Genomic DNA, 12970 nt, shown 5'->3' with positions numbered 1-12970 from the left:
AAGTAAAATTTATTACCAGATTACATACACGTCAACTCGTACAACCCCGAGATTCTTTTTCTGTGGGCATGCTCAGCAAGTCTATGGAACAGTAACAGGATCGATGAACAACAATCTGTGCAAATGCAGATACAAATAAATAAATAAATAAATAAATAGCAATAAATAACAAACATGAAATAACACAATAAAAGAGTCATTAAATTGAGATCATCGGTTGTGGGAACATCTCAATAGATGAGTGTAGTTATCCCCTTTTGTTCAAGAGCCTGATGGTTTCGGGGTAGTAACTGTTCTTGAACCTGGTGGTGCGAGTCCTGAGGCTCCTGTACCTTCTTCCTGATGGCAGCAGCAAGAAAAGAGCACGGTATACTCTTAAGATCAATCTAGCCCTTCTGTCATGCATCGCCCTCCATTTTTCTATCATCCATGTGTCTATCTTAAGAATTTTTTAAATCCCCCTGGTGGCAATATTTTATAGAGATGACTGGAGATATTTCCAGTGCTCTGGTTAATATCAATTTTTCAATCCATGTCACTGAAGCAGGCTACCAGTCTGTTATCACGTTGACATTTGTGGGACCTCATACAAGTGGACTGCTGTTTCATTACATCAGTGATGACAGATGCACTTCATTGGCTGTGAGCTAGTGTGAGAGCCGAAAGATGCTCGATCAGTTTTTGGGACTTACCCAACTTGGGATTCGTTGGGATTTGTTTAAAGCTTTGCCCTCCTGAACTCTGCGAAATAGATCTGTGTGGACTTTAACACCTTGCGGTGGCCAACTGATAAGGCTTTGGTCTCGTAAACAGAGGAGATTCACAAGGATGATTCCAGGAATGAAAGGGTTATCATACGAGGAACATTTGATGGCTCTGGGTCTTTACTAGCTGGAATTTAGAAAGATGAGGGGTGATCTCATTGAAACCTTTCAAATGTTGAAAGGCCTAGACAGAGTAGATGTGGAAAGGATGTTTCCCATGGTGGGAGAGTCTAGGGCAAGAGGGCACAGCCTCAGGATAGAGGGGCGTCCATTTAAAACAGAGATGCAGAGAAATTTCTTTAGCTAGAGGATGGTGAATTTGTGGAATTTGTTGCCACATGCAGCTGTGGGGGCAAGGTCACTGGGTGTATTTAAGGCAGAGATTGATAGGTTCTTGATTGGACATGGCATCAAAGGTTACGGGGAGAAGGCCGGGAACTGGGGTTGAGGAGGAGATAGAAAAAAGGATCAGCCATGATTGAATGTTGGAGCAGATTTGATGGGCCAAATGGCCTCATTCTGCTCCTATGTCTTATGGTCTAACAGAAAATTATTGGTTGATATCCTATCCTTTCCAGTTAGAGCTTCATCCAGTTTAGGGGGCCCACAGTGGTGAATGTGTGGAATTCATTGCCACAGGTGGCTGTGGTGGCCAGGTCATTGAGTGTATTTAAGGCAGAGGTTTTTAGATTCTTGATAAGTCAGAGCACGAAAGGTTCCAGGGAGAAGGCAGGAGAATGGGGTTGAGAGGGAAATGGGTCAGTCATCATGAAATGGTGTAGCAGACTTGATGGACTGAATGGCCTAATTCAGTCTCTAGTGGTGGCGTAGCGATTAGCGCGATGGTATTATAGCTCGGCATCAAGAGTTCAAGTGCTCCGGTTTCCTCCCACAGTCCAAAGACGTGCCGGTTAGTAGGTGGATTGGTCATTGTAAACTGTCCTGTGGTTAGACTAGGGTTAGTTGCTGGGTGGTGTGGCTTGGTGGGCTGGAAGTATCCCTGAATAAATAATACTTCTCTTTCTGCCCAGGAGGTGGACATCGGAATGGCAGCTGATGTGGGAACATTGCAGCGACTGCCCAAAGTTATCGGAAATGCCAGGTACTCTTTTGCCGTCAGTAAGCCTTGATCTCAGTCCGGACTTGCCCTGCCTTGCACTGCACGCTCACCCTCCGCCTTGCACCCTTGTGACTGCTCTCCCTTGTTGACTCTCTCCAGTTCTTTGCCGGCACTCTCATTCTCTGCACCCGGCTGACCAGCTTCCTTGGTAAGAAAATGATGCAACTAATTTGCTCTGTTTTTTTGTAAGCTGCGCATTTTTGCTAGTATGAGAACATCCCAGAAGTGACACTGAGTTTTGCATTCAACCCGACATCCGTGCTCGTGTTTCTGTGCCACACAACTCTCCTCCCAAACTCGTGTTATCTAACTTTGATCGGTCTAACCTCTCTCCTTCGTTATCCGTCAGACTTCCTCTCTTAAATACGACAAACTCCATCCAGAAGCAGATTTATTGTTCAAAATTAAATTTTAAGATTACATATATAAAACTCTGGGATTCATTTTCTGGGAAACACAGTAGAATCAATGAAAGACCACACCCAACAGGATGGACAAACAAACAACGTGCAAAAGACAACAAACTCTGCAAATGCAAAGAAAATAATAATCATTATAAGTAAATAAGTAATAATTATTGAGAACCTGAGATGAAGTGTCCTTGAAAGTGAGTCTATAGGTTGTGGAAACAGCTCAGTGAAGAGTAGAGTGAAGTTATCCCCTCTGGTTTGCGATTATCACTGACAGTTCAAAGGTCAAAGTAAATTTATTATTAAAGCACACCTATCCTTCACCGTACTATATACTACCCTGCAGGAATTTACAGTAACTACAAAGAAACAGAATGGAATCACTGAAAACGCACACACAACAAATATCGACCAACAATCAGTGTGCAAAAGAGTGAAGTTACTCCCTCTGGTTCAGGAGCCTGATGGTCGAGGGGTAATAACTGTTCCTGAACCTGGTGGTGTGGGACCTGAGGCTCCTGTACCTTCTTCAGCCAGAAAAGAGCATGGCCAGGATGGTGGGGGCTCTTGATGATGGATGCTGCATTCCTGCACTCTGTGTAAAGGTGGTCATGTCGTGAGATTTGTTCTTTTGCAGTACAATGCAGATGTAACAAATTGCTTTGAGTTACACTGGAGAAAGACAAGTGATGCAACAGAGGAGGCGTTTAGGCATTTGATCTGTACCAAGCCAGATTCATGAATTCGTGGCCTGTTCAGAAATCTGATGGCAGAGACGAAGAAACTAATCCTAAAATCTTCAGGCCCCTGCATCTCCTGCTTGATGGTAGTAATGAGAAGAGGACTTGTCCTGGATGGTGAGGGTCCTTCGTGATGGATGGCTCCATCTTGAGGCACCGGCTTTTGAGGATGTCCTCTATGATGGTCAGGGTTGTGCTTGTGATGAAGCTAGCTGAGTTCACAACTCTGCTGCCTCTTTCAGACCTGCACAATTGAGCCTCTATGCCAGACAGTGATGCAGGCAGCATCCAGAATATTCTCCACTGTACGTCTGTGGAAATTTTCCAGCATATTAGTGACATACCAAATCTTAAACTCCTGATGCATAGCCGCTGGCGTGCCTTCATTGTGATTAGGTTGGACCCAGGACACATCCTCAGAGATGTTGACACCCAGGAACTTTGAAACTGCTCACTCTCTCAGTGAGGATTGGTGATGCTCCCCCAACTCTGCCTTCCTGAAGTCTACAATACAACCTTGCTGATATTGAGTATTTACTTCCTGTTACGCTGCTGGCATTTGGGGCAGCAATGAAGGTCCCCCATCTCTGGCGGTGTTCAGGGCTTCCTCCATCGTGTCAGTAGCTTCCTCTCGGTTTTCACTGTTAGCCACGCAAGTCCCGGGTGGAGACTCAGGAATACCGTCACACTCAGATGTAGAAGGATTCTTCATTGCTGTTTCCGTAACAATTTTGTTTGACCAGTCAGAGTTGTTACCTGTGAGCTGAACCCCCGAATCTGGACCACTCTGAGTCTGGCCTCTGCCCTTTGACCTGGGTGACCCTACCAAGAGACAAAGCATAAAGCCCTGACTCCAGCCAACATAGCTCTCTGGGTCATTGAGGTACACAGGCCTCCAAACCCTACGACAAGGTTGTGGTCCTCTTGAAGGCTGACGTTGAGTGCAGGGTTGTCATTGTGACACTACTTAACGATCCATTTCGCTCCTGTGCGCCTTCTCGTCACCGCCTGAGATTCTGTCAACAACAGTAGGTTTCATTTGCAAATTTCTAGACGGTGTCTGAGGTGCTTTTAGCCACCCAGTAATGTGTGTATAGAGGAAGCCGAGCATTAGGCTAAACACACATCCTGTTGGTTGTCAGTGAAAGAAGACATACTATTACTGATCCGTACTGACTGTGTTCTGCAGATGAGGAAGTCAAGAATCGTATTGGTAGGCAAATTGCATCGGGTCCAGTTCCTTGATTGAGCGAAGTTAAGTCTAATCATGACCAACCTCTCAAAGCACTCCCCATGACCGCCAGTCCCACATTCTCAACACCTTCTGATTCTCAAATCCGTTGTGGATTTATTTGTGACTAAAGGGTAGTGGAGTGGAGATACGTCTCTACCAAAGGAGGTAATAAGGTGCTTCTTCCCTCCGCTAGCCTGCAGGTCACCCTTGGACAAGGTGTAGCACCTGCTTAGACCCCCTGATCAGGGTCATGCCACAGGAGCAGGTGGTGGATGGTCGTATGAGCAGCCGGTGCAGATCACAAGTCCTGGTTATGCGACCACTGACACCAGGCAGACAATCTCTGAAGAGTATTGATAATGGCTGGGGTCACCCGTCTTGTAAAGACACTGCCTAGAAGAAGGCAATGGCAAACCACTTCTGTGGAAGAGTTTTGCCAAGACCAAGATACGACATGGCACATAATGAAGATGACAAAGAGCACTTATAAAAATCCAGGTTTTCATTACCCATCCACATTCCTCCAATTCTCACAAACTTGAAGCAGGTTTCACACTGTAATTGTATTAGAAACTGAACAGAGGGCAAATTACAAGATCAGACACTCCAAGCCTGCTTGTTTGAGAAAGCTTTGTTTCCACAGTGCATGTTAAAGCTTGGAAAGTGACTTTTTAAAGCAATTAGTTAGATAAGGTTGAAACATTTGCTAGCTCCCATTTTCAGAGTTCCTTCCCTTGTGTGGATTGATCTAATTAACTTCAAATTTTGTTACCCTTAAAGCTCACCAGAAGGCCTCCTCCATAGACGCTGTCTGGCTGTGAAAGTCCACGCTGAAGTAACCACTGATTATTCATACTACTCTGCTCCCTATCTAAGAGTCTGTATCAATCCCAAACTAATTCTTCCTTTGTGAGTGCTGGAATTGATGGGAACATGGGGAAAGTAAATGGAATGAGTGCAGGATTAGTGTAAATTGTTCTGACTCACTGAGCCAAAAGACTTGTTTCTGTGCATGATGATCCTACAAAACAAGGTTTTCTGGGTGGAGCTGTGAGCACTGGCAGATAGTTGGTTCAGCAAGGCTGAACAGGGTGGAAGGAATGCTGACTTGAGTTGAAAGCACCTCTGAGCATTTGACAGGAGCCATGTATCACTTTCAGTCTGTGTTGTAGTTGGCATCCGTTAGTCTCGTGAGACCATGGATCTGTGCCTGGAATGGTTTCCAGGGCGCAGGCCTGGGCAAGGCTATATGGGAGACCAGCAATTGCCCATGCAGCAAGTCTCCCCTCTCCATGCCACTGATGTTGTCCAAGGGAAGGGCAAGGGCCGATACAGCTGAGCACCAGTGTCGTCGCAGGAGTTGCCAGAGCGAGGTTGAAGGCAATGTCGGACTGCCTTAGGGACTCCAGCTCCGGATTTGTCCTCAGGGTTTACTCCCGAAGCCTCTCCCATGAGTGGGTATGGCCGCAAGGCAGCGGAGGTTTGAAATCAGAGTTTCCTCTCTCTTAGATGGACTGCCTTCCCAGGCCGACGAGCTCTATCTACCTGAGTTTATGGCGTGTTTATTATGCTAATCTTGTAGAAGCAAATGAGTGTAGTTATGTGTTCATGTTTTGTTAATTGTTTAGTTTTGATAGAAGCAACTAGGAATGATTTTTTTTTGGTGACCGCTAATTAGAACGTTACTGGTACAATGACCACAATTGGGAAGTTACTGGTATGGTAACTAGAACACTTGAATATGTACAGAACGCTAATTAGGATGTTGCTGGAACACCAACTTAGGCTACACCCACACTAGACTGGATAATTTTGAAAACGCCGATTTCACGTAAAAACAATGGGTGTCCACACTACGCATTTTTGAAAATATCTCTATCTACATTGAAATGGATATTTCGGTGAATCTCCTGCTACTGCGCATGCGCAGGACACATCTACTGAAAACAAGTGACATGTTTGGTGTCGAATCTCGCTGTAAAAGTGCGTGTCTGTGTAGTTACAGACTAGAAAAACTTAAACGACAGACAGCTGTTGGCTCTCACGCAGGAGAACTTAAAAGTACAAAAAAAGAAATACTGGAGCGTACGGAGGCAACCGACAGGGAGTTCATGGACAGATTGACCCGGCTGATGACGAACATTGAAAAACTGACTAACTGTTGCATTAATAAAACACCTTGTTAAATGTATAAAACATGTCTGCATCAGCGTTACCTTGTATTTCCATACAATGTTACATTAGGCTGTTACACATCTATTGTCAGAGAAGTACTTACATAAATAAATAAACCACCTTCATACGAGCAAGGACGGAAAACAGGGCAAAGTGAGTATACTTATTTATTCAGTAAGTTATGGGTCAAAGTATTTGGTGAGTACATTTCTAACTCTTCTGGCTTCAGTCTCTTTGCCGTCTGTTCTGAAATTGTTAGGTTGCGTTCCAGAAATCAATGAAATAGCGCGCTGCCGTCTGATAGCGTTTTCAGAAGTCTCCGGTTACCCTGTCCACACTGATCCGGCCAATCTGTGTTTTCAAAAGTACACACTTCGGAAAGCGTTTCTGAAAAGCTCCGGTTTCGGGGGACGAAAACACCATTTTAGTGTGGATGGAGGGTAAAAACAAAGAGAAAAAGCTTCGGTTACGGATTTATCCGGCGTAGTGTGGACGTAGCCTTAGTTTGGCTACATACCATGCTAATTGGGATGCTGAATGGAAAGCTTGTATATGTATAGGGCGCTAATTGGGACGTTACTTGAAACTAATGTAGTTCGCCCACTTACTACGCTAATTGGGATGCTGAACACTTGAATACATCTAGAATGCCAATTGGAATATTATTAGACCACTTAATTACGCTGATTCGAATGCTAAGATCCTATATTGCTAATTGAGTTCCATTTTTTTTTATCGCTATAAGATTGTTCGTCTTTGCTGGCTTCATAATAAAGGATCGAATGAATGTACCTTTTTTTACTTCAGGACTTTGCTATTTGGAAGCGGGTCGTATGGTGTCGATCTCCTGCCTTAGTCTCTCAGCAGTTTTGGTTTGTTTTAAAGTAACCGCTGCACATGTCTTCATCTTCTCAACTGGGACTGAACGTAAGAGCCAGGGCAAAGGGCACGTCAGGCATGAGATTCTTGCAGTCATCAGGAGGGAGGTACAGGAACTTCAGGACTCACACCACCAGGTTCAGGAACAGTCATTAACCCTCAACCATCAGGCTGAGGGGAGAACTTCACTCAACTTCACTCACCCCATCACTGAACTGTTTTTCGACTCACAACTTTTGGACTCACTTTCAAGGACTCTTCATCTCATGTTCTCAATATTTTTTCCTTTTTCTTCCCTTCTTGTATTTGGACAATACGTTGCCTTTTCCACATTGGTTGTCCTTTCTGTTGGGTACAGTCTTCCATTGGTTCTATTGTGTTTTTTTTACTTACTGTAAGTGCCCACAAGAAAACAAATCTCAGGATTGTATATGGGTGACATAATGCACTTTAATAATATACTTACTTTGAACTTTCAACATTCTCTGCCACCGAAGTCAAAGAGGAAGTAGGGTGTGGCAGGGTTCCTGTTGGGTTGGATTTCTGTTCGTCAGTAATTCTCTCTCTCTCTCTCTCTCTCTCTCTCTCACCCCCTCTCCCTCTTTCTCTCTCTCTCCCCTCCCTCTCTTCCCCCCTCTATCTCTCCCTCCCTCTCTCCCTCTCTCTCTTCCCCCTCTCTCTTCCCCCTCCCTCCCTCTCTCTTCCCCCTCCCTCCCTCTCTCTTCCCCCTCTCTCTCCCCTCCCCCCTCCCTTCTCCCTCTCTCTCTTCCCCTCCCCCTCTCTCCCCTCCCTCTCTCTTTTCCCTCTCTTGCTCTCTCTCCCCCCCCCCCCGGAGAAAGGCCCCATGCTGCTTCTGTTGGTGAGTCTGAATCGGCTAAGATTCACCTCATCTCATTAATCAGCGCATAACAGAGATTCCGACTGGCATTGTCCTTCCTAGTTGACTGATGGAGGATGAGAGGTGACTTGACAGAGGTTTTAAGAGTGGAGACTCTTCCCCACCCCTGGGTGAAATTGGCTAATATGAGGGGGCATAACTTTAAGGTGTTTGGAGGAAAGTTGGGGGGGAATGCCAAAAGTAGGATCTTGACATCGGTTGTTCTTTTATAATTTTTTAAGATGTTAGTTGAATTAATAAAAGACTAAAATCATAGTTCTAATCATAGTTTTTTTTACTGACATACTTTGTATCTAACAATTTGTATTTTTAACAAACTCATGTATTTTTCACAGTATGTGGTGCTTTTTTTTCACTTACTACCAAAAGGCAGTATAGCAGTTACGTAACAGTTTATCACCCTTCTCGTTTTTCCAACTTTTCATTAATCAATTTTTGGTCAATGAGGTTAGGTGAATCTCTATCTAGTTCAGACCCATCAACAGGCGGTTTGAGTGTAGGAACATCCCTGGCTAAGTGTCAGCGCGTTACCCACATGTTATAATTGTGTAGCCATTGATTGGTTTCTCTTATCTGAGGAACTTCTGAGAGTAAAGGGGTCAAGCGCGCCGTGTTGAATCTGTTTAGTTTCTTGTCTTTCATCTGCTTTGTATCACCGTTCCTTGGCCTGCTTAGCAGCTGTCCTTGGTTTAAACTTTAAAATGAACAGTCGTGAAAATTAAAGTTTCTCGCTCGTTCCTGAGCTCCTAAGTGAACCTGGGGATCGGAAATAACTGAGATCCGGCAACCCAGAGAGTAGGTGCATGGAGCACACTGCCAGAGTGGTGGCCGAGACAGTTACATTGAATTGAATTAAATGATCTTTATTGTCATCGTACATAGGTACAATGAAACATTAGGGCAGGTTTCCCAACCTTTTTTATGCCCTGGGGCCTTACCATTAACCAAGGGGTCCATGGACCCCAGGTTGGGAAACCCTACATTAAGGACACTTGGAGACTATTAGATAGGCACTTGGGTGAAAGAATAGTGGGGAGAAAAGTGTTAGTTGGATTGTAGAGCATGTTAACAGCTCAGTACAATATTGTGGGCTGAAGGGACTCTACTGTGCCTCCCTGTTCAGTGTTCTGATACTTTTAACTCTATTTATATTATGTGGGAGAGTTGGAAAACTTAGGAACAACTCAGTTCGACTTCATTGTCTTCTCCTGCTTGTGTCTTGTAGCCTGGTGAGTGAACTCGTTTACACGGCGAGGAAGATGATGGCCGACGAAGCGATGCGCTGTGGACTGGTGAGGTAAGCGCTCTGTTTGAATGTTCATGCCTGACCCCGTGAGATCTGTCAGCGCGCCGCCATCCTTCTGGTGAGTGACTGGACCGAGGCTGCTGATTCCCTCCTCAGCGATGCGACTGATCCCCCTCCGTTGTTTTGGCAAAGTGAGTAGGGTTCTACCTGAGCTCCGATGGCCCTAGACTTGCCCTGATTATTTGCTCTTTGTCACGTTTTTTTTTTGGGGATCCTGCTGTGTATCAGCCGGGCGTTGAACCTCCTGCTATCAACGATAGCCACACAAGCACGTGATTGACAGGAAAGTGCCTCCAAGTCCAGTAGTCCTACATTGCTCAAGCCACATCTGGCTCTTTGTGGAGTATGCAGAACAGTCTCTGTCTCAGTCCTACTTCGGTCAGACCCTCACCTATTTCTATTGACCTGCTGCTCCCTATAGAATGCCGGAAATCCAGAGTAATGCACACACACACACACACACACACACACACACAGACACACACACACACACGCGCACACACACACGCACACACACGCACACACACGCACTCGCACACACACACACACACGCACACACACGCACACACACTCACACACACACGCACACACACGCACACACACACACTCTCTCACACACACACACACACACACACACACACTCACACACACACACACACTCACACACACACACACACACACACACACACACACACACGCACACACACACAACGCTGAAGGAGCTCAGCAGGTCAGGCAGCATCCATGGAAATGAATAAGCAGTCGATGTTTCGGGCCCCTTCTCAGGAAAGAAAGCGGGAATAAAAAGAGGTGGGGGAAGGAGAAGGAAGGTGATAGGTTAACCAGGTGGGAGGGAAAGGTGTAGTAGTGTAGGCCTCCATTAGGCTTGATACACCATGGATTTGCTCCTTGGAAAGTTTCCAGTGCGCAAACCTGGGCTTCATGGAAGACCAGCAGTCCCCTCTCCACACCATCGATATTGTCCAAAGGAAGGGCATTAGGACCCATACAGCTTGGCACTGGTGCCGTCGCAGAAAAATGTGTGGTTAAGTGCCTTGCTCAAGGACACACACACAGCCACAGCCAAGGCTCGAACTAGCGACCTTCAGATCACTAGACCAACGCCCTTAACCACTTGGCCATGTGCCAACACAGGGCTGGAGAATAAGGAATCAGATAGGAGAGGGCCATTGGAGAAATAGGAGGAAGGGACCCAGGGGAGACAATAGGCTGGATATCGAAGCTGACAACTCTGGTTCCAACCCGCCCCCATCACCTAGTATAAGAATGGACAGTGGAGGATTGGGCCTAGGCTGTTGGATCTGCCCTGCACAGCCAGGCCAAACGTCACCAACTTAACTTTTCTCTTCTTGTCCAAAGCCGAGTCTTCCAGGACAAGGAAAACATGTTGGATGGTGCCTTTGACTTGGCTTCCGAGATCGCCAGCAAGAGCCCGTTGGCAGTGCAGGGAACGAAGCTGAACATGATCTACTCCCGGGATCACTCAGTCAAGGAGGGCCTGGATTACATTGTGAGTACCAGTACATGGTTAACGATAAAGTGGCGTATTGCAGAGCAAAGACCTTGACATCTCATCACCACCTGCTCCCCCCCCCCCCCACAAACTTCCGCTTTGCCAAAAGAGTGTCTGTGTCACTGAAGATTAGGATGACACTTCGCTGGTGAAGACGTGCCATGAATTAGATCATGCGAGGCCGCCGTCGGTCAGGGTCGACCATGGATGTTGCGTCCTCGCTGTCTAGATACGCAAGCCAGGTCAGTACGATATGGAGAGTAAGCTGCTGCCCGTGTAGCAAACCCCCCCCCCCTTACACATCGTGATGAGCCCAAAGGATTGGCAGACGGATACAGTTTAGCACCAGCAGCGTCGCGGGAGTTGCCAGTCAAGTCATCTTTATTGTCATTTTGACCATAACTGCTGGTACAGTACACAGTAAAAATGAGACGTTTTTCAGGACCATGACACAGTACAAAAACTAGACTGAACTACGTTAAAAAAAAACAACACAGAGAAAAAAAAACACATAACTAAACTAGACTACAGACCTACCCAGGACTGCATAAAGTGCACAAAACAGTGCAGGCATTACAATAAATAATAAACAGGACAATAGGTCAGTAAGGCGTCAGTCCAGCCGCTGGGTATTGAGGAATCTGATAGCTTGGGGGAAGAAACTGTTACATAGTCTGGTCGTGAGAGCACGAATGCTTCGGAGCCTTTTCTCAGATGGCAGGAGGGAGAAGAGATTGTATGCGGGGTGCGTGGGGTTCTTAATAATGCTGTTTGCTTTGCGGATGCAGTGTGTAGTGTAAATGTCCATGCTGGTGGGAAGAGAGACCCCGATGATCTTCTCAGCTGACTTCACTAAGGGTCTCGCGATCGGAGATGGTGCAATTTCCGAACCAGGCAATGATGCAGCAGCTCAAGATGCTCTCAAAAGGATGCTTTCAACCCCTGTAGAATGTGATGAGGGTGGGGGGTGGGAGATGGACTTTCCTCAGCCTTCACAGAAAGTAGAGATGCTGCTGGGCTTTCTTTGCTATGGAGCTGGTGTTGGGGGACCAGGTGAACACCAAGAAATTTGGTGCTCTTAACGATCTCTACTGAGGAGCCGTCAATGTTCAGTGGGGAGTGGTCACTCCGTGCCCTCCTGAAGTCAACAACCATCTCTTTTGTTTTGTACACATTCAGAGACAGGTTGTTGGCTCTGCACCAGTCTGTTAGCAGCTGCACCTCCTCTCTGTAAGCTGACTCGTCGTTCTTGCTGATGAGACCCACCAGGGTCGTGTCATCGGCGAACTTGATGATGTGGTTCGAGCTGTGTGTTGCAGCACAGTTGTGGGTCAGCAGAGTGAACAGCAGTGGACTGAGCAGGCTACCCTGGGGAGCCCCCGTGCTCAGTGTGACGGTGTTGGAGATACTGCTCCCGATCCGGACTGAGTGAGGTCTCCCAGTCAGGAAGTCTAGGATCCAGTTGCAGAGGGAGGTGTTCAGGCTCAGCTTTCCATTCAGTTTCTGAGGGATGATTGTGTTGAATGCTGAACTGAAGTCTATGAACAGCATTTGAACAGTCAGTTTTGAACTCAATTTGGGACTACAGCTCCAGCTTCATCTTCTCCAGGTAGTCACAAAATACAGATCTCAACCGCACCCCCCCCCCACACATACGAAAAAGAAACAAAACCCACAACACCCCCCACCCCCTCACTCAGTCAAAAAAACTAACAGATCGCTCACTTGTAAAAATGGCAGCCTGAAGATCAAACCCTAAACCCATCCCTAGAAAAAAAATCAGCGACAACAACATCAAACCCCCGACTCCCCCCTTGCAAACAAAAACAGCAACAAATGCATCAATCCCCCCATCCCCCCCTCTTTCAAACACCAAAACTAACAGATCGTCCACACAGAAATACACCAAC

The 12970-nt window shown here is 46.2% G+C and overlaps 1 protein-coding gene across 1 annotated transcript; it reads left to right on the top strand.

Annotated features, from left to right (window-relative positions):
* The first annotated feature begins 1490 nt into the window (after nucleotides 1-1490).
* Nucleotides 1491-11129, top strand: LOC132388270 (delta(3,5)-Delta(2,4)-dienoyl-CoA isomerase, mitochondrial-like). The gene is made up of 3 exons (XM_059960609.1): nucleotides 1491-1866; nucleotides 9446-9517; nucleotides 10907-11129. The coding sequence occupies exons 1-3, from the start codon at nucleotides 1811-1813 to the stop codon at nucleotides 11112-11114; spliced, it is 336 nt and encodes a 111-aa protein (XP_059816592.1). The 5' UTR covers nucleotides 1491-1810; the 3' UTR covers nucleotides 11115-11129.
* Nucleotides 11130-12970: the final 1841 nt, after the last annotated feature.

This window comes from Hypanus sabinus, unplaced genomic scaffold, assembly GCF_030144855.1.
Source record: "Hypanus sabinus isolate sHypSab1 unplaced genomic scaffold, sHypSab1.hap1 scaffold_2883, whole genome shotgun sequence".
NCBI classification, from domain to species: domain Eukaryota; kingdom Metazoa; phylum Chordata; class Chondrichthyes; order Myliobatiformes; family Dasyatidae; genus Hypanus; species Hypanus sabinus.
The sequence above is the reverse complement of the archived record's forward strand: the minus strand, read 5'-3'. Positions and strand labels throughout refer to the sequence as shown.